General features: G+C 36.5%; 1 protein-coding gene across 2 annotated transcripts in view; it reads left to right on the plus strand.

Moving 5' to 3' along the window:
- The window catches only part of LOC131978546 (hyccin 2-like), an 81,959-nt gene that overhangs the window by 52,846 nt on the left and 5,710 nt on the right, over positions 1-23,403 (plus strand). Inside the window, exons 7-12 of one of the 2 annotated variants that reach the window (XM_059342220.1) lie at positions 2,142-2,257; positions 7,962-8,057; positions 11,086-11,202; positions 17,223-17,310; positions 18,182-18,338; positions 20,526-20,720. In XM_059342220.1, the coding sequence (XP_059198203.1) occupies positions 2,142-2,257; positions 7,962-8,057; positions 11,086-11,202; positions 17,223-17,310; positions 18,182-18,338; positions 20,526-20,720 (769 nt within the window). The remainder of the gene's footprint in view (positions 1-2,141; positions 2,258-7,961; positions 8,058-11,085; positions 11,203-17,222; positions 17,311-18,181; positions 18,339-20,525; positions 20,721-23,403) is intronic. The other variant, XM_059342219.1, reaches the window with a different exon arrangement.

Genomic DNA, 23,403 nt, shown 5'->3' on the forward strand with positions numbered 1-23,403 from the left:
ATAAGTCTTTATACTGTACGTCACAAAGGATCAGCAGATTCTTAATATTGTGACCTCTGTTTGCCAAAAAAATTAGATTTAGAGCTTGGAAATATGTGTATTCCTCTACAGCAGGGGTCTCAAACTCAAATTACCTGGGGGACGCTGGAGGCAGTATCGAAATGAGCAAAAAAAGACACAAAATGACAGCAAAAAAACTAAATTACTTAAAGAAGAAACAAAATGACCAAAAAACACAGAATTACCAAAAAAGACACAAAATTATTAAAAAAGACACAAAATTATTTAAAAAAGACACAAAATGACCCAAAAAGATACAAAATGACCAAAAAAGACACAGAATTACCAAAAAAGACACAAAATTATTAAAAAAGACACAAAATCCCCAAAAAGACACAAAATTTACAAAAAAGACACAAAATTATTTTAAAAAGACACAAAATTATTAAAAAAGACACAAAATTATTTTAAAAAGACACAAAATTATTAAAAAAAGACACAAAATTATTGAAAAAAGACACAAAATTACCAAAAAAAGTAACTAAAGGGACCTTTACACACAACACATAAAGTGCCATTCATATAAAACTCACATTAAACTTTTATATCAAGGTGGGGGCCACAAAATATCGTCACGAGGGCCACAATTGGCCCGCGTGCCGCGAGTTTGAGACCCATGCCCTACCATTGGTAGTAAACCATCTTGTCTCCTGATCAGCTCATTCAGTAGATTACGACCTCAACAAGTGCCTGACTCATAAAGTTTTCTCATGTGATGTGTGAAAAATAACAGCTAGACATTTCCTCTGCCAAAGGTTAATGTTTTATCTCATTCACGCTGCAGGAAACCCCGACCTGTCATTATATTATTAGCTCTGCAGGTTTCTCTTTAGGAAAGTGGAAGGACTAAAATAGAAACCTGGATGAGTTTTTGAAAGGAACTAGTGCAGAAAGAAATGTTGAACTTAATGTTGCATGAAGGACTTTGTGGAAGACGAACAGGGAAAATTGCGACACATAACTTTTAGTGGAGGAGTTGCACAGTCAGCAACTTCTGGACTAAAATTGGACACAAATCCAAATTAAAGTTTGGCAGAAGTCCAGTCATGATATCACTCCACTGTATTACAATCTGAACACCAATCACAGCAGCTTTCCATCACAGCAGTAAGTCAACAAGTTGAAGGCCACAGCAGCTCGTTTTCACTCTGCTGGAATCACAACAGCATCACTGACACATGCAATAAACACATTGAACTATTTACAGTCTAATTTGATCCAAAACTTATTTAAACACAAAACACAATGAAATATGCAAGATTAGTGTGAAAACTAACCTCATGTTATCTTTACAGTATCACCTTACTTGAGTACTATCTCTTTTTGTAAGATCTCTTTTCGTCCTTTCAAAATAAAAGCGTCCATTATCAAAACAGGCTTTTGCATAGTACTGTACATATTTTTTATATTTTGCCAATGTATGCATGTTATTATACATACTGGAGTATGTATATAACGTTTATAGATGCTCAAGTTGGCAGGTTTGTTCCAAACGCCCATCCCTAGTCTGAGCCGAATCATTCATGGCGTCCTAACTGATCTGAGATGAGCAGAGTTTATTGTTTTTTACGTGATCTGGTTAGTGCAAACAGTTTATGTAGGTTAATTTTTTAAATGAGACATGTAGAATAAAGTGATTTTGCTGAAATATCACTATTTTAACCCTCCTGTTATGTTCTTTTTTATTTTATATTTTCATTTTTTATTTTTTTTTTATGAAAAAATACTTTAAACATTTTTTTTATTTTTTTATTTCTAAACTTTGAAATGGGTCACATAACAGGAGGGTTAAGGTCAGATTTGTTATTTCTATTTATTATTTTTTTCATTCATCACACACATGACTAATTCGAGGACTGTTGGAGATTTAAAAAAATCCAATAATAATTTCAGTTTTTTCAGTTTCTGGCTCTGATAAAAGTTGTAATTTTGATGTCTTTTAAATGAACACATGCCTCTCAATCTGCCTGTCCGCTGTTAAAAAGGTTCATTAACTCTGTTTCTCCTCTATGTGTGTGTGTGTGTGTGTGTGTGTGTGTGTGTGTGTGTGTGTGTGTGTGTGTGTGTGTGTATGTGTGTAGCCGTCTAGCTTGGGCTCCATGGCGTTGACGGAGGGGGCCCTGTGTCAACATGACCTGATCCGAGTGGTGTACAGCGGCCTCCACCCACAGAGAGAGACCTTCACGGCCCAGAACAGGTACCAGCCACTCTGACTCCTCCAGCTGCTCACACAGAGGGAATAATCTGAGACGCAGCCACGTCACTAAAGAGATTAAATTGCAGCAGTTTAGAGACTTTGTGCCGAGTCTGGCGTACTGGATGACTTACCAGAGGCTGAAACCTTTTGTTGCTTTTTTGTATTCAGAGAACCGGCAGCTTCAGCCTCAGTAAACACAGGTGGCTCCACCAGACTCTCATCATTCTCTCTTATTTATTCTTTCTGTCTTTTACCTCACATCTCATCCTTCCTCATTAGATGAAAAAGACCTTTTAAGATGATCAGAGCGTAACCCTCGACTCCTCTGGACTCACTCGGCAGGCCTGAAAGCTTTTTTGGCTCCAGCATTTTCTCTGCTGCTGTGGATGAATAATAATCTTAGCATAGTAATGAAGCGTGCTGGAGTCCTGCCAGAGAATGGTGTAGCTGTTTGTTTGCAGGGCCATACACACACATAATAATAATAATAATAATAATAATAACAGGAATTTAAATATGATGCAGATTGTCATAAAGGCGTCATTCATATTGCCTCGGAAAGCTGGTAGTTTCACAATTCCCACACAATTTAATTTTAACCTTACACCAGGGCTCTCAAACTCAAAGTACCTGGGGGCCGCTGGAGGCAGTATCAAAATGACCAAAAAAGACACAAAATGACAGAAAAAAAACTAAATTACTTAAAAAAGACACAAAATGACAGAAAAAAAACTAAATTACTTAAAAAAGACACAAAATGACCAAAAAATACACAAAATTACAAAAAAAGACACAAAAAGACCAAAAAAGACACAAAAGGACCAAAAAAAAGACATAACATTACAAAAAAGACACACAATGAGCAAAAAAGACACAAAATTACTAAAAAACGACACAAAAAAGAAACAAAATGACCAAAAAAGACACAAAACTACAAAAATAGACACAAAATGACTGAAAAAACATTAAACTACTTTAAAAAAAGATACAAAATGACCAAAAAAAGACACAATTATTTAAAAAAAGAGACAAAACTACCCAAAAAAGACACAAAATTACCCAAAAAAAATGCACACACACACACACACACACACATATCATCATCAGCTGTGATGCTTCAGACACACAGCGCCGGTCATCCTGAGGCTCGGCCGGATCGCGTGGCCCTCGGCCATGATGAACACAGAGCGTCATAAATATAGTGAATGTGTTTCAGCCGGCCGGGTCGCGGAGCTGATCTGGAGCCGTTTGTGTGGCGGACTGAGATAGTTTAGTGTTTATGAGGAGGAAGCCGGCTCTCTACCACTGATGATATACAACCAGCACATTTACCGCCTTCAGAGCACTCAGTCAATTATGGTCCTCACACTCCATACACACACACACACACACACAAGCACCAAATAGGTACACACAATATACACAATACTGAGATTTGTTTCAGTACATGATTATGGATCATTTAAATTGGGCAGTTCGCTGACTAGAGGTTAGGAATGGGGCTTTTAACTGGATGGTCACCAGTTTAAATCCCAGAACTGACAGGTCAAGGACTGAAGTGCCATTGAGCAAGGCACCTAACCCCCCCCCCCCACACACACACACACACAGCTCCCTGGGCGCAGTAATGTGCACACTGCAAAAAATGTGCCTCTAAAAACAAGATAGAAACACTAAATCTGAGGGAAATGATCTTACTGCATGGGCAGATAATTTACCTTGACAAGATTTCTTAAATTAAGATTATTAAATCTAGAAATAAGCATGTTGGACTCTTAAAACAAGATTTAACAATGATGACAACAAAAATAGCTGATAAGAGTTTAATAAAAGAGTGGCTATCTAGCCATTTTCCATGTTTTTGTTGATAATAACCAAAATCATCATCAAGAAAACCATGTTAAATGTCTAGATATCAGCTCTTTAATTAAACTCTAATGAGCTATTTTTGTTGTTATCATTATATTTGTCCAAACAAATGAACCTTTAGTTGTACCAGGCATTAAAATGAACAAGAGAGCAAAGATAAAACAAGGGTGGTCTAATATTATCTAATATATATCGAAACGTGACATGCCAAGAGATTCCCACCACTGAACTTAAAAAAGATACACACTTACAAAAAAAGACACAAAATGACCAAAAAAGACACAAAATGACAGAAAAAAAATAAATTACTTAAAAAAGACACAAAATGACCAAAGAAAGACACAGAACTACCAAAAAAGACACAAAATTATTTTAAAAAGACACAAAATGACCAAAAAAAGACACAAAATTACTAAAAAAGACACAAAATAATTTTGAAAAGACATAGTTACCAAAAAAGACACAAAATTATTATTAAGATTGAACAAATATAATAATAACAACAAAACTAGCTGATAATAGTTTAATTAAAGAGTGGATATCTAGACATTTTCCATGTTTTTGTTGATAATAACCAAAATCATCATCAAGAAAACCATGTTAAATGTCTAGATATCAGCTCTTTAATTAAACTCTAATGAGCTATTTTTGTTGTTATCATTATATTTGTCCAAACAAATGAACCTTTAGTTGTACCAGGCATTAAAATGAACAAGAGAGCAAAGATAAAACAAGGGTGGTCTAATATTATCTAATATATATCGAAACGTGACATGCCAAGAGATTCCCACCACTGAACTTAAAAAAGATACACACTTACAAAAAAAGACACAAAATGACCAAAAAAGACACAAAATGACAGAAAAAAAATAAATTACTTAAAAAAGACACAAAATGACCAAAGAAAGACACAGAACTACCAAAAAAGACACAAAATTATTTTAAAAAGACACAAAATGACCAAAAAAAGACACAAAATTACTAAAAAAGACACAAAATAATTTTGAAAAGACATAGTTACCAAAAAAGACACAAAATTATTATTAAGATTGAACAAATATAATAATAACAACAAAACTAGCTGATAATAGTTTAATTAAAGAGTGGATATCTAGACATTTTCCATGTTTTTGTTGATAATAACCAAAATCATCATCAAGAAAACCATGTTAAATGTCTAGATATCAGCTCTTTAATTAAACTCTAATGAGCTAGTTTTGTTGTTATCATTATATTTGTCCAAACAAATGAACCTTTAGTTGTACCAGGCATTAAAATGAACAAGAGAGCAAAGATAAAACAAGGGTGGTCTAATATTATCTAATATATATCGAAACGTGACATGCCAAGGGATTCCCACCACTGAACTTAAAAAAGATACACACTTACAAAAAAAGACACAAAATGACCAAAAAAGACACAAAATGACAGAAAAAAAATAAATTACTTAAAAAAGACACAAAATGACCAAAGAAAGACACAGAACTACCAAAAAAGACACAAAATTATTTTAAAAAGACACAAAATGACCAAAAAAAGACACAAAATTACTAAAAAAGACACAAAATAATTTTGAAAAGACATAGTTACCAAAAAAGACACAAAATTATTATTAAGATTGAACAAATATAATAATAACAACAAAACTAGCTGATAATAGTTTAATTAAAGAGTGGATATCTAGACATTTTCCATGTTTTTGTTGATAATAACCAAAATCATCATCAAGAAAACCATGTTAAATGTCTAGATATCAGCTCTTTAATTAAACTCTAATGAGCTAGTTTTGTTGTTATCATTATATTTGTCCAAACAAATGAACCTTTAGTTGTACCAGGCATTAAAATGAACAAGAGAGCAAAGAGAAAACAAGCGTGGTCTAATATTATCTAATATATATATTGAAACGTGACCTGCCAAGAGATTCCCACTACTGACTCCTTGTTATTTATGTAACACCACCGTTGTCCTGACAACGCACTGCCACTCACCTATCTGCTCTGTCAAAACAGAAGATCAATAATCACTTTGACGTAGATGTAATATTTATTTTTACTCTACATTTTTAAACATCTGTTCCTGCAGTTTTCCTGTATTTTCCACAGCTCCGTTCAATCTGCTGACTGTTGCACTGCTGCTTCAGTCCAAACGAGACATGAGCTAATAATTCACATCACATCCAAACACAAACGGTCTATTATGGCTTTTAAAAAGACTCACTTTTCATTAACATCAATTGTGATACGTGCAATAGAATTCTGATGTCAAGTCCAGTAATTCCTGACTTGCTTTAGTCTCAGTGCATTTGAGTTGACTTTGCCTTTGTGTTGAAAGTTTGAGGGTAATTACTGTAGAGGAGTAAGCTGTGCATCTACTTATAGTTCACAATAAAAACTGCTGAGGCAAGCAGTTTGCCTAACAGACTATTTTACAGTTCATAAATTGCCTCAGCAACCCGACATAATTGCCTACAGAAAAGGTGTCACGGGAACAAAAATGTACAGGTTGGAGTTCAGCTGAAGTCAGATAAAAACAGTTTTTACATGAGATCATTCTTGGTGTTTTCACTTTAAGTGTGTTAATAAGACCCTAATTATAGTCTGTATAACTGTGTTTGATTCAGCAGAATTTAATGTTTTTTTAGTGTGTTGCAGTATCAAAATGACCTACAAAAGACACAAAATGACTAAAAAATAGACACAAAAAACTAAATTACTTAAAAAAGACACAAAATGACCAAAAAAGACACAAAATTACTTTAAAAAACAGACACAAAATGACCAAAAAAGACACAAAATGACCAAAAAAGACATAAATGACATAAAAAAACTAAATTACTTAAAAAAGACACAAAATGTCCAAAAAAAGACACAGAACTACCAAAAAAGACACAAAATTACCAAAAAAAGGCACAGAATTACCAAAAAAGACACAAAATTATTTTTAAAAAATACACAAAATGACCAAAAAATACACAAAATTACTAAAAAAAATACACAAAATTATTTAAAAAAGACACAAAGTTACCAAAAAAAGACACAAAGTTACCAAAAAGAGACACAAAATTACTCAAAAAAATACACAAAATTACCAAACACACACACAACACGGTAAAGTGCCATTCATATAAAATTCGCATTAAACTTTCATATCAAGGTGGGGGCCACAAAATATCGCCACGAGGGCCGCAATTGTCCCGCGGGCCGCGAGTTTGAGACCCATGCCAGCAGAGTTTAATGTTTTTTTACAGGATCTGAATTGTGCAAACATTACATTTTAGGTTAAATTTTAAATGAGATATGTAGAATAAAGTTATTTTGATGAAATATCACTATTTAGAGGTGGTTATTTACCTTAAAGGAAGCATTCATCACACACATGACTCATTCAAGGACTGTTGGAAATTTTAAAATCCAATGATAATTTCTGTTTTTACATTTTCTGGCTATGATAAATATTATAATTTTGGAAACTCTGCTCTTAGTAAACAACCAGTTCAATAGAAATTTCACTGATTTTGCAAACATTTTATTTTAGGTGAAACTTTAAATGAGACATGTAGAATAAAGTGATTTTGATTAAATATCACTATCTTGTGTTTAGATGTAGTTAGTTAAGGAAGCATTCATGACACAAATGACTCATTCAAGGACTGTTGGAAATGCGATAAACAGATGATAATTTCGGTAATTTTCAGTTTTTTGGCTATGATGATAGTTGTCATTTTCATATTCAAACAGTTTTTACACCAAAATGTTCTTTGTGTTTTCACTTTAAAAGACCCTCATTAGAGTCTGTGTAACTGTTTTTGATTCAGATTATTTTCTGGTTGCAGGTTTGAAGTGCTGTGCTTCCTCATGCTCTGCTACAACTCCGCTGTGGTCTACATGCCCCTCTCGTCCTATCAGTCGGTCTGCAGAATGAGCTCAAGGTGAGAAAAACCACAGACGGTGTGACTGAAGTGGTCGTAGCCGCGGCGACTCCATTGGTTGCAAAAAGAAGTTTGATTGTATAGAAGTCTATGAGAAAATTACCCTATTTTTCACATGACTTATTACCTCAGTAAACATTTTATAAATGATATTATGGTCTGAATGCAGGCTATCTACAGGGTCTTAAAAAGTCTTAAAACGTCTAAAAGCCAATAATTTGAATTTAAGGCCTTAAAATGTCAAAAATTCTCTTAAAATCTCATAAAATGTCTTAAATACAATTTTGAAAGGTCGTAAAAATGTACTATCATTACTTTAATTTAAAACAAATGCATTAACTTCAGTCACTCTTTTAATGTTTCGATTTTTGAGGACATGTCCCCCCGTCCCTAGTACTTTCTACACGCATGAGTCTATGAGGAAAACATGTGAAAAGCTCAGTTTTGCACTTTTTCTTCCCAATTAGTAACCACTCCTCTACCTCCATTACTCTGCTCTACTGAATCAGGCATTAAATCACCTCCTCTGCCCCGTAGCACACACTGACCTCAATACGGACCGTCCCGGTTGCAGGACCATTTTGATAAGTAAAATTTAATCAGGGCTAAGTTGGCTGTAATTGGCCAGATGAAAGCCTCCCTGCTGGATACCTGTCTGTGAAAACATGGAGATGCCCCGGAGTCAGGAGAAAGGATCAATGTGGAATCCACAATAAGAGTCTCTGTAGTGGAGCCGCCGCCCTGCGTTTGTTCCTCCGCAGCACGCTGCCGGTCCAGGATATGAAGACTTTCCCTCTGTGAGTCAGACAACGCCTGGAGCAAACTCGGTCTAGACTCACTGCAAACTGTGGCTGTGAAGATTTAAGAGCAGGAGAACAATGCTCGCTGTTTGAGTTTAGCCTCAGTTTGTAGACCCCCAGCACCCCGCCGGCCCACCTCTCTGACCTCTGCAAGTGTAAATTAGTTCTAAAAAAATCCTCCCCTTTCACGCTGTTTGATGCGTTTGAGCTTTCTGTGTTGTTTACTCGGGAACTCACTGGTGTTCTCCTTCTTCTCATTCCTTTGCTGCACAACTTTTGTTATATTATACTAGTGCAATGCCCCTAGGAAAGATGTATTCATACATTACATGCCACACAACAACGTCTGCAACTCCATTAAACACTTACTTTTCATAAGGTACCACACCATCCAGCACATACACATTGAACATTGATATTCACTGGAAACTATTAGGATATTATTGGAAAATCGAACCTTGTAGCCACTTTAAAACTCCTAAAGATAGGTAGGCTAAATAGACTTCCAGATGAGATGAGTCAGGGTGGAAATCCAGAGTGAATTGTGTTACTGACCAGGTGTAGGCCTATCACACAATGGGGCGGAGCTACACTAAAAGGGGGCGATGCTCCCCTAAAAGGCGTCCGATCAGAAACAGTGCAATGCCGCAACACGTCCTACATAAATAATGATGTTTTTTGAGAAATTAATTAAAAAGTCTTCAAAATCGAGGATGAACACCTTCGTGCCATGAGCAAGACACATACGAAATCTGAGGTCAGTCTGACTAACGGACAGAGAGATATGAACTACACACACACACACACACACACACACACACACACACACACACACACACACAAGAAGCTTCTTGCTTTTATAGATAGATTTGAAAATTATAAGAAGACAGATTGCTAATGTGTTTTTCTTCACTGTAGAATAGAATAGAATGCCTGTCACTATACACATGTACAATGAGATTTGAGAGCTGACTCCAAAAAGCAGTGTGACAATAGATAAAATTTATATAAAAATATACAATATAAACATAAATATACATAGGCAAGTAAATGTAAAGAGAAATATATACGATATAATGTAAATATAGGCAAGAAAAGGAGGTGAGGTGCACAATCTTCAATTCAATTTGCCAGAAGCAGATATGATGCTATGCAGAGTTCATAAATATTTTGCATGTTGAAGGACAATTTATTGCACAAATTATTGCACATTGCCAGGTATGGTATATTTAAAAAAAGAAAGAAATATTGCACAGTAATAAAGTCCATAGCCTGTCCTGCAGCTGTCTTGTGTTCACAGACAGGCTGGAGACAGGGCAGTGTGTTCTCACAATATGTGATCTTGTTTAGGCTACACACACACACACACACACACACACACACACACACACACACACACACACATTGTGTATCACAGCCTTCGAAGAGACTTGAACAGCTGTTGGTCCGTCCTTGTCACAGGGAACTGGCAAGGTTATTATAGTCAACGAAAACTAACGAAATAACGAAAACTAGAATTGAAAAAATATTTTCGTAAACTGAAATAAACGATAACTAACTGAAACTGTATTTTGTGGTTACAAAACTAACTAAAACTAACTAAAATGATAGTGAAAATGTCCTTCGTTTTCGTCTTTCTCAACTTTTTTCATACGTAAACCTTTTTGGTTGATATGAAATCTATTTCATCTATCTGGTTTTATGACTTAATAAACTTTTTGGAGCTGGGATGGATCAGACAAAGGAAATAAAGGAAACATTTATTGTGACCTTATTCAATCTGGCACTCAACAAATACCCCATTACAAAAAAACTAATAAAAACTAAACTAAAACTAAGCATTTTCCCAAAAATAAAAACAAATTAAAACTAGCAAACAGATTCTAAAAACTAATTAAAATGAACTGAATTTGAAAATAAAAATTGACAACGAAATTAAAACTAAAACTAATGAAAAATCCAAAACTATTCTAACCTTGGTAACTGGCCAATAGGATTCGGTTTGCATGTAAGTCCAACTTCTGTAGATGAATGAAAATGTGAATTATGACTAAGATCAGGGCTCATTCTGACTGGGATCCTGCATCACTTTACCTGTGACTTAATAAAAGGCTGCATGGAGACCAGACTTCTTCTCCGGTGTGTTTTCTCTGGGCTTCCTATTTACAAACCAGAGAGAGAATTTCCTCCCCTTACTCACCTGTCTGTGTATTGTGTTCCCTCCTCAGGCTGTGTGTATGTGGGTTCCCCCGGCAGCAGCAGAAGCTCTGGAGGGAACCGTGTAACCGTGTGCTGCTGGACCCCGAGTTCATGGTGCAGATGCTGACGGCCGTCTATCACGCCATGTAAGTATCTTTGAAGCTGCAGTAATCAGTTGCTCATTTACACATTTAGTAATTTAGAATTACCAAAAAAGACACAAAATGACTAAAAAAGACACAAAATGACCAGAAAAAGACACAAAAGGACCAAAAAAAGACACAAAATTACCACAAAAGACACAAAATTATTAAGAAAAGACACAAAATTACCAAAAAAAAGTAATTAAAGGGACCTTCCACACACAACACGTAAAGTGCCATTCATATAAAACTCACATTAAACTTTCATATCAAGGTGAGGGCCACAAAATATCGTCCAAAGGGCCGCAATTGGCCCGCGGGCCGTGAGTTTGAGACCCATGACCTAGAGTATATTCACCAGCTCAGCACTAATTGAGTCTGTCTGCTATTTGGTGCTGAGTGAGGAGTGAACAGTGGGGTTTTTAGAGCTTTTTCTGCTGCAGCCAAAAATGACGCCATGGGAGTGAAACCTAACAGTAAAGTTTTGTGTCTGACGGCCAAACAATGAGCTGAAGGTCGCTATAAATCTCTGCAGCGATGAGTGGAGCTGAAGATTCAGGTGATAATTCTCTGCAGGTTCATCACATCGAGTGACCCCCCTTTTCAAAACGTCACATTGTTTTCACATTGTCATTTGATGCATCGTTAATAAAAAACGTATCAATTATAGCTGCTTTAAGTGGCTTTCATCCGTGCCCTTTCACTTCACCACTCTCTGTTAGGACGGAGGACAGGTAGCAGCCGACTGGGAGGAAGATAACATCGTGTTTAAGCCTCACTGACCCTTTTCTTCAATTTCTTGTTAATTTTAATACCTGGTACAACTAAAGGTACATTTGTTTGGACAAATATAATGATAAAAACAAAAATAGGGTTCATATTAAAGGATTTATTTACTTGTATTGACAAATTGTTGTTCAACCTTTAGGGAGAGGATGAAAAAGTTTTAGTTACTGTTAGGGAATGATCAAATTCAACTGTGATATTATTATCTGTTATACAAAGAAACAAAACATTAGCAATCACAGAGAATAATAGAATAAGTCTTTATACTGTACGTCACAAAGGATTAGCAGATTCTTAATATTGTGATTTGTGATTATATTGTAAACTATATTGAGTTTACAATATAAGTTTGAGTATTGAGTATATTGAGTAGGACTAAAACCTCCTCATTAGTGATGTCCTGCTGAGCCAAAATAACAAAAATAAGAAATGTTGTTTTTATGCAGCTCGTAAAAAAAAAAAAAAAAAATTACATTTGCTATTATATTACTACATTATGATTATCTAGCCATTTTCCATGGTTTTCTTGATAAAAACCAAAATCATCATCAAGAAAACCATGGAAAATATCCAGATATCAGCTCTTAAATTAAACTCTTATCAGCTGTTTTTGTTGTTATCATTACATTTGTCCAAACAAATGTACCTTTAGTTGTACCAGGCATTAAAATGAACAAGAAATTGAAGAAAACAATGGTATAATATGTTTTTCCATGACTGTGTCGTCATGCACATGAGTTCCTTTACGAGCTGCATAAAAACAACGTTTCTTATTTTTGTTATTGTGGCTCAGCAGGACATCACTAATGAGGACGGTCTCCCTTTTAGTTTGCCACGATCTGCTGCAGAAAATCTCCTAACAGCATATGCTAGCAAGGACAGCAGCTCCCCACTGTACACACTGATTACATCGGCAGTGCATTGTGGGAGCAGGTGATTTCATCCCCTACGAGGACAGTCGCTGCAAAGCTGATTACGGCTCCTCGATGATAGCTCATCCACGGAGATGGATCCCCTGATACGCTAGTGACTCAACCACCACTGTTAAGGATGGTGCAGCCAGGACAGAATGAGTATGCATTCTTCCTCATCACCCCCACGAGGCTACACAGCAGCAATCAGGAGATTGGAGCAATCGGTGGGGAGAAAAAAAAAAACCCAGACTGTGTGTGTATGTGTGTGCACATGGAAGAATAATAGCCTTTTTAGTAATCCTACCATAGGTCACCTCATCGCCAGCCTGAGCTCACTGAATTCCACCCTTGGCCCGAGCAGGAGCACATGAAGGGCAGATAAACATGAAGCCACAGCTCCACACATGCAGAGGGACCTTGGCACTCAGCGAGGACACGCTGGGATTTAGGTTAATATGTCCGCTAATGCTACAGCGCTGTAATACCACATGGAGAGAGAGAGAGAGAGAGAGAGAGAGAGAGAGAGAGGGAGAGAGGGAGAGAGAGAGGGAGAGAAGGGACAGAGAGAGGGAGAATGGGAGAGAAGGACAGAAGAAGAAGAGAGAGAGAGAGAGAGAGAGAGAGAGAGAGAGAGAGAGAGCTTCAGTCAGCCTGAGACAGAGCTACACTTACTCATCAAATGTCAAAAATATAAACTAATTAGAGAAACATATTTCCAAAAATTAGAATCTGTCAAAAAAGGTTTTTTTAAATGGTCAGATGAGGAAAAACTGCCGCTCCTCCTCGGGGAAGAGTCACAGAGCTGTAGATTAGATTATCAGCAGTCTGTGTTTCTGCCTGTCACACACTGAGAGACAGAGAGTGACACACAGCTGTTGGTTGTTTTGTTTTTATTTTTTTATTTCTTCTTCTTTGCTGGGACGGTTAGATTGTATGGATGATAGATTGATTGTAATTCAATGATTGTAGATATTGCTTTCTTTTATTGTTATCAGTTTTTATTTTCTTAATTCCTTTAAAATTAATGATTGAATTATAACAATTTATTGTAAAGAGAGAGAGAGAGAGAGACAGACAGACAGACAGACAACATTAGAATGAATAGACACATACCAAAATTGTATTTAGAATAGAATATAGAATAGAGTCTTTATTGTCATTGCACGGTAGTATAAAAAAAAAAATGTTAGCACAACAAAATTGAGGCACAGCTCTCCCGTCACTGCAAAAAAGATAAATATCAGGGCCGGCACTCAATTAAAAAAATTAATCTAATTAATTAGAGGCTTTGTAATTAATTAATCGAAATTAATGACATATAAATATTTGACCTGAGAACAGTGAGAAGTAGTTTTTTTCACATGGATTTTTAGTATACCATTGAATAATGACTGAATACATAAGCTTAAGCAACAAAAATATTGTTTATTTTTGTTCAAGTCCAACAGACCAGTGCAGTTTTTGCCATTAAGTGTAGCAATAGCATATTTAGAAATATAGTACATTTCATAAATCCAGGTAGCCTATAGGTAGGTAGACCTTCTGTAAACTAGAATACTTTGGTTTTTTAAGTAAAACACAATCCACGCTAGCTAGCACACTAGCTGCTAGCTGCTATATGTTTAGCATTGAGGTGATACTTGAGGCTGGATGTGCTGCGGTGATATGTGAATTCCTTGTTGCATAGCAACACAACCATGCTCTTATCCACGCTTCCATCCGTTGGTTTTTAGTAACTAAATGTCCCATCATCCACGGGGCCAACCAAAGGTCTCATCAGCTTCTTCCTTCATGTTCACTGTGGTTTGTTGTTGTCTCAACTCATCAACGCTAGTTGGTGCTCCAGTATAATCGGTCCGCCTGAAACTCATCCAGTGAGAAACGTTCCGCGCTGCAAAAATAAGTGCGATTAAAATGCGTCAATTTTTTTAACGCGTTAATTTTTGTGTAATTAATTCATCTTAATTAACGCGTTAAAGTCCCAGCCCTAATAAATATTAAATAAATAACCAACCACGGCATGCACCCATCAAACAAACAAACAAACAAAAAAGGAAATCACACAAATCACAAAAGTAAGGGACTGTAAACAGAGACACATTGTAAAGGAAAAACCTATTGCACGTGGCACACAGAGAAAAAGCTTATTGCACATGTTCTACAGTAAAAAATATTTATTTTCTCTCCTGTCAGGTTTGAAATGTATTCTACAGGGACGTTTTTTCCAGCCTTTAAACATCAGAGAGTCTGTTTTTACCTGCCCATTCATCCTCCCGTTTCATCTCGAGTCGAAAGGAAAACCCACGCCTTTTATTTATTTATCCCCGCCTGTGTGTGTGATTGTTGCATGTGCAGGGCCGGATCAAAGAGAGTTCAGCTGTGCTGTTACCCTTCTTTTTTTTAATGCATAATGTATTTATTTATCGCTGCTGTTCCTTTAATCCCCCTTGACTGACTACGGGGTTGTGACATCACTATGCAAAGCTAAACACATCCGTCATCCGCCAGTTGGTGGATTTACCTATACCTGCACCTTAACATCCTTTATTCACACTTTTGCATATTATTTGAGCACATTAACTTTATACAAATCAGCAGTGTTGAAGGCACAATGGGGAGGATTTGTACATTGTGGTTTGTAAATACAGTATTCAAAGTTGCCCCTCTGTCCCCGGCTCAACGACATCTTATTAGCAAGGTTAGAGATCTTCAGTCGAGCCGGCCACAGTGTTTTGAAGCCAGTTTGACATAATGGTATATGTTATTATTGAACTTGCACTGTTGATATTGTAGCTGTGGAATTACAACTTATTTTTCTGCCACATGATGCCAATGGACCCAAAATACTTTTTTTTTCATACTTAAACTGTACGGAAGCGTATTGCATTCACTTGAAAAACAAAACAAAAAAAAACTCAGTTTTTCTGAGTGATTTTCTTTTTTTTGTGGAAATTATTTCTGTTTTAATGAGTATTATTTTCTGTTTTTCGGGGTAATTTTTTTTCTGTTTTTCAGACTAATTTTTTTCTATTTTTCGTGGGGGGGGGAATTGCCACAAAAAAACAGAAAAAAATTGTCCAAAAAACAGGAAAAAAAACCCTCATTAAAACAGAAATAATTACCCGGAAAAACAAACGGAAAAAATGAATTACTCAGATTTTTTTTTTTTCTTTTTTAAGTGAATGCAATAGGCCTCCGTAACACTGTGCAAGACTTCAGAAGATAATTTCTTTTTTTGAGTGTTGCAACGGTCCCTGTAAAATTACTAATTTCACCATCACAGTCTGGTTGATTTGGTGTGATAACATTTGGAAGAGCTGCCAGAATGTCCCCAGATTTCCTAACCAGGCCCCTGGCCCCTGGATCCAGTCCTCTTTATACAGCCTCAGTCCAGACAGGAGAATTTAGTGGAGCTCCCTGAGCATCCAACTGAGACGACCCTGTCAGCCAGACCACACCCAGAAATGTTGAACACAGCAAAATAAAAAGAAAAGAGAAAACACGGGCAGAGGGCAGGGTCACCACACACACACAGACACAGACACACACACACACTGCTGCAAAATTCCACTAGACGATAAGTGATGATTTTGAAAGATTATTTATTCTTTTTTTTGTTTCTGTTTTTAGGAAAACCCTGCATATTCCACTTATACAGTTGTATTAATACCAAATATGCCGTTTTTCTACATGCATTTTATAAAAGAATTCTCTAGGAATGTACAGGTGCATCTCAGTAAATTAGAATATCATAGAAAAGTTTATTCATGTCAGTAATTAAATTCAAAAAGTGGAAATAACACATTATATAGCTCAATTACACACAGAATGACACATTTCATGTCTTAATTTATTTATTTTTTTCTAATTATAATGATTATGGCTTACATTTAATAAAGACCTAAAATTCAGTGTCTCAAAAAAAATATTACAAAAGACAAATTTTAAAAAGTATGTTCAATATGGAAATGTTGGCCTCTGAAAAGTATATAAAATTGACTTTTCCATCATTTTCTAATGTATCGAGATGCACCTGTATATGTGCCTACCACTTAAACTTCACTCTACTTTGTAGTTTTATAAATTTAAAAAAAAACGAAGATAAAGATCAGGTTAAACCAGAACGGTGTGACGGAGAGGTGTAATTGCTCTGACTTTTCCTTCCCGCCCTCACCAAAGCTGCAGGCATCACTAAATATCTAATAATATCCCCGGAGGGATGTGACTCAGACATCAAGGCATCTTGTCAGACGCTCCCGGTTACTCAAATAAGCTCACAATGTGACGTAGTTAAAGCTGCTGTGTGTGCGTTTGTGTTTGTAGATACAATGGCGAGTGGGAGATGGGACGGGAAGCTCTGGAGGACCTTCTGTACAGAGCCCAGCTGGAGCTTTACTCACAACCTCTACTGGTAAGAGCTACAGCACTATAGTCACACTGTTTAAATAATCGCCTAAGTCATTTTTTGTCAAAATTGGGTTTTTTGCCTAAATCATCTCCTCATAGCCACCTATGGTAAAATCACCTCCATCCTCAGTTGATCAGATCATGTGATTTTACCCCTTTAAAGTAACGGCCTATGTCAAGCGTGTGACTTAAGAGGATTTATTATGCCTAAGTCAAAATAAAATGTGACTTAGGGAATTTTTTGAACATGCCTTTGTGACTTAAGCAAGATATGGTAACACTTTATTTTGAAGGTGTCTACATAAGATTGACATGAGCGTGTCATAAACATGACATGGGATGTGTCATGAACATTAATGGCACTTTGAAGTAACATTAATGCTCATGATACTTGTCATGTCATGTTTATGACACACTCCTGTCACTCTTATGTAGACACCTTCAAAATAAAGTGTTACCATATCTTGCTTAAGTCACAAAGGCATGTTCAAAAAAGCTGCCTAAGTCATTTATTTCTCTTAAGTTACATAATTGATATAATATAATTGAAACTGATATTTAGAGTATGAAAATTGTGTTTTTTTTACTTTTAACACACAATCATGCTCACTGAGGAATTTTCAATGTTGTTAATGTGAACACAGGTTGCAAATATAACATATTAGAGGAAAAATGAGGATAACATCCGGTTCTATATTTCTATACTAAATACATTTGACCATATCTCTGGTTTTACTCAGATAATCATCATAAAAAATACTGTAGTAAAGTTTCAAGCTCAACTCCAGAGGGTTAACTGCTTATTGATCTGTGTGTGTGTGTGTGTGTGTGTGTGTGTGTGTGTGTGTGTGTGTGTGTTTGTGTGTGATGTCCAGCTGGGGAACGCCATGAAGAACTCTCTGCCAGAGATGGCTCCCGATGAGCCGCGGGGCCGTAAGGTGCTCCAGGTGGAGGTGACGCCCACCATCAGCCGCATCTCCATCTCCGCCATCACCACCGCCTCCATACGACGCCACCGCTGGAAGAGAGAGGGTAAGGCCGCCGCAGGAGGAACCGCCATCATGGCTGCAGCACACAGAGGAGTGGAGCAGGAGACCTCAGATCCATTACAATACTTCTTATTTATTGACCTTGTTATTGATTTAGCACTACAGTGTAGTTTGGCGTTATGTTACGGGTCGTTCCATAGAAACTCACCTCAGCCTCCCTCTTCAACTCATGGGTTGTCTTTCAAAAATCTAAAGTGAAAACTGAAATTTATTGGACTTCAAACTGCAAACAACCTATAGGTCTACTCTGAATACTCTTTTTTTGGTAGACATTTTTCAGTTGTTTGTCTGTCTTATTTAGCCTCATCACTTGTTTATTTATTAATAATAATAATAATAATAATGAATTCCATTTTTTTAGCGCTTTTAAAGGTACTCAAAGTCGCTTAACATAACAGGAATTAGACACACAAAATGCAGAAGAAGACAGAACAAAAAGAGATTCGGGTTAATTTATTTCTCACTGGATTGGGTTGAAATCTGTACTAAATAGTTCATTAAGAGAATAATTTGCAACTTGTTTGTGACAAAGGTAATCAAATGGTTTAAGATCAGTAATTTAAATATGATGCAGATTGTTTTGTTTTTGTATTGCCTCGGAAAGCTGATCATTTCACAATTCACATACAATTTAATTTAAACCTTACACCCTCCTCAAATTTGCTAACCGCCACACATTCAAAAACTGCTATTAAATCACCATACATTCATATTTTTTTTTACTTTTTTTTTCATAAATCTCAAAAAAGATTGTTTTTAAAACTACCAAACATTCAATCATTTTAAGAATTTTAACCCTTTATTGGCCAGTTTATATATTTGAATTATTTGCTATTTTCTCCCACAAAAAATGAATTATTTTCCATATAATAAATAGTAGGTAGCTGAGGCTTTGGTAGTGATTAGAGTATTGGATATGTCAAAGATTAGCAACAAAATTGATTTGATTGCATTAGTATTTTTTAAATATTCCAGATATTACATTGATTTTTTTTTAAATCCTTAAAAAGTCAAGTCAAAGTTTATTTATAGACATTTAAAAACAACCTCAGTTGACCAAAGTGCTGTACAGTTATTAAAATACAATAAATTCATACACAAATATAGTTATAAATAAAAAACAATTAAAAAAAACAATAAAATAATACTAAAAGAATACAATAATAATTTTTTAAAAATCAATTTGAAAACAGAGTTTGAGCTAAAAAGGAAATAAAAGAGTAAATGTGAAAAAGTAAAGTTCCTGCAAAATGTCATGCCTCAATCTGGAACACGGCCAAAATGATCACCAAATGAAAAAAAGAGAGAAAAATGGTCAAAAATGCCAAAAAGAGGGCTTAAAGGTTTATAATTTAATGTTTTTAAAAAACATGTTTGACCTCGATAATCTTTTGAGAGTTAATATTGCAGAAAAAGATGTAAAGATTTAAAAATAAAATACTTAAAAAGGGCCAAAATTAATAACCAAAAAAGTTTTTGAGTTGAGCTATAGAATCTAAAAAGGCCTCATGAATTTTTATAGTTTTTACATTTAATTTTTATTGCCAAGAGAACCAGTGAGGTGAACTGGGAGGCTAACATGAGTTGGTATAGAACGAGCCTCCTGCTAGAGTAAGAAGTTCAGTGTTCAGTTATGATTTAAGCTGCAAACTTACACACTTTTTTTTCCGATCAGTGAAAAGCCACAAGAGGGAACTAATTGGTGAGAGAATGAAACTTTTCTGGTGTTTGTCCCCAGCAGTGAGAAGGAAACCTGTTTCTCTGTAAACCAGTGGCACCATTAGCTCCATCCAGATGGTGTTTTGTGTCAGTTATTGTATGTAACTGTGCTCATATAGTGTGTGTGTTGCAGTGCTTGTGCTCCTTATTGCTCTTTTCCTGTCTTTTTTTCTGTGTGTGCTGTGCTTTGTATCACCAGTTAGATTTAAAAGGTTTAAGAGAAACTCGCGACAAAATGGTGCCAGTAGATTCTTTTACAGTGACTCAATTCGACCCAGTAGGTGGGCGGTTAATGGGGCGGCTCCTTTTTTTTTTCTATATTTAGTATTTTTTTAAATGAATTGACAGAGAGCTGTTAGGTCTTCTAGTGGCCATGATGAGGCCCGAGTCGGTTAAAGGGCCTGCTGCCACTAAAGAAACACGTTTCCCCGTCTGTGTTGTTGACTCCCAGATTGTTTTGACTACTCAACCGATGCAGAGTTGAGCCTCATCGTCAATCCTCCTAGCCTCGCCCAGCACCACCACCACCACCACCACCACCACCACCACACCCCCTGGGACCCCGCAGCCAAAGAGGAGAGAGAAGGGCCTCACAGCCACCACAGCAGCAGCAGCAGCAGCATCATTCCCCCCATCACATTTGAGGGTAGGGGCCAGGGGACGCTCAGAGCAGAGAGGGTCTCAGGAGGAGGTGCCCCCTTCGATCTGTGTCCTCCCCACCCTCCTCCTCCTCCTCCTCCTCCTCCTCCTCCTCTCCTCCTCCCCCTCGGGTTAACTCTGCCGTTCCCATTGTGGCTGCCTCTTCACTTCCCCAGAGTATACTAACTCATCCGGTCTCTAAGACCCCTCAACAACAACAACAACAAACCCCCTTCTGCTATTTTTCGTCTCATCCGACAATGGAAGAGTCGCCTATTCTGGGTTTGAAGGAAGTTTGGCTAGTGGCCATTTTGCATGGAGCCTGCCATCATGTCATCTCCTCTCTTTTTTCCTCATCATGCCTCCAAAACGTTCTTTAGTCTGCAGCCCTTGTCACTCACTGAGCATGTGCGGTGCCCAGCCTGCAGCTTGACCTTTTAACTCTGGGCTTTTCTCGCCTCTCCATGTCTGATAATTGGTTTTTTGAGATTTATTTTTTTCCCCCGTAGCAGGAAAAATACATTTTTTTTACACAAAAACTGGCACTGAGCACCCGACATGTTGTTTCTGTGATGCCCCTCGCGGTGTTTGACAGCGCCACAAGTTTTGGGTCACTCAGGCCAGCAGCAACCATCTGCTGTCGCCATTTCTTGCAGGAAGAAGCCTCTTCCATTTTGTTTTTTTTTTGCAGCTCAGCAGCTTCATTGTATGCTCATTTTTTGAGTTCTGCCACGTTTCTTTTCCTCAGCTCAGTGAGTGGGAACGAGCCCTCGATCATGCATGCGCACGCTACGGCAAGCTCTGAAAATTCCTGCTAAAAAAAAAACACGAAACGCCGGAACACTAACATTTCTAATGACAAGGCCAGGTGAGCAGACTGAATATTATCATGGTTTAAAAGTCCAAAGGCTCCTCCACCGCCAGGACCTGTCATACGGCCCATTTTGTCTTGTTGAACGTGTGTCCATCACCATGTGTGGTTGCTACGTGTTTTGAAATCATTTAGTGAAAAGAATCCTTAAAGCTGTTTAATTGAATAGAAATAAGAGAGAAGTGTCACTCATCACTCAGTGTCTGTTCATTACTGGAAGAAATACCTTAACAAGTGTCCTTTAGTTTGAAGCTGCATTGCAGTGATGTTGGAAATCACCATACTGGTGGCTTTGCATGTTAAATCCTGTTAACTACACATTTGTTTACTTGCGTCACGACCATTTTCAGCAGTATACCTTACTTTATTTTACATAAGTACTTCATTTATCCCTCTCTGGGAACTTCTGTAGATTATCCTCCATTCTTGGAAGCAATAATTTCACTCCAGAGTGAAAATAAACATGCAGACTCAAGCTGTATATACTTTTTTTTTTTTCAAACTTCTCTTTATTGTTTTTTTTTTTCTTTTGTTCACATACAAAAATAAAGAAGGTACATGTTAATTTATGCTTGAAATCAACACGAAAGAACAGAATGATAGTATAAAAATAAAAGCAATTTTAAAAAAAGATTTACAAATAAAAGAGATTTAAATATTAATAATACAACTTGGAAGATGTCAAGTAGATATTTTCATTGCTGCGTTGAGAAAAGTACAGAAGCCGTCAGAGGCAAGAGATGAAAAAAAAATCTCTAAATTTTGTTTTAAATTACATGATTAAAGTATTTGCCAGGATAATCTTTTCAAAAAAGAATTTCAGGTGAAACAGGTGAAATAAAGTTTCAACAGGTGTATGGGTTTTTTTTGTCAGAATCATTTTTCAGTGTTTGTTGTTGTAATACCCATTTTGGCCACAAGGGGGATCATAATCCAAATAGAACTAAAAGCATTCATGTTTTCTTCCAGGTGATTTTTGATTTCTCCATGCTTTCTGAACACAAAGGACAGCAAGCAAGATCTGCAACTTGTTTAGATTGCAAACATGATCCTGACAAAAAAAAATTACATGCCAAAACATTTTTTTTTTTACTGTTTCCACAGATTGAAAACTGAAAACCTTTTCTTTCACCTTAATGAACAGGTTGTTTCCACTTCCATTGTTTTTTTTTAATTACAAATCTCACATCATATTCACATGGTCCATATACTTATTATATATTTAGGTTTTTAGTTCCTAAAAACATACCTTGTGTATACAATTATTTCTGACAATCAGTTCTAAAACTTTGCATGTCAGAGTGTCCTTGAATGCACCATAAAGAAAGAGTTTATAAAATGGTCCCAGCTCCATATTAGCATTAGCATTAGCATCATCAAGTGTTTACAGTGCAAACATGACCCTGACAAAAAACTGACCGGCAAAAATACTGTTGTTGTTTTTTTCAGATGGAAAAATTATCCTAACACAAAACTTTTTTCCGCTTGTTTCACAAATGAAAAATTTTAAGGAACTTGGAAAAATTATCCTGGAAAAACCTTTTCTTTCACCTAGCAAGCAAAGTTTTTGCAGCCATCAATCACAAGCTGATAAATGTTCTGCACAAACAAACGCAAGCAAATTGTAGTCAACAGGCGAAAACATGCAAAAACCACCGGTATGATCCTTTAATTGCAAAGCTTTGAAGAACTTTTAGCTCTTCATCTGGGATTGGGTCGACTTGTTACGGCTTGCAGTCTGGCCTATTTAGCCTGGCGGGCTGTCAGCTCTAACTGGAGTGCTATTGATCTGATGAGGTGTACGGACTCGCCTCAGTGC

Source organism: Centropristis striata, chromosome 10 (assembly GCF_030273125.1).
Source record: "Centropristis striata isolate RG_2023a ecotype Rhode Island chromosome 10, C.striata_1.0, whole genome shotgun sequence".
NCBI lineage: Eukaryota > Metazoa > Chordata > Actinopteri > Perciformes > Serranidae > Centropristis > Centropristis striata.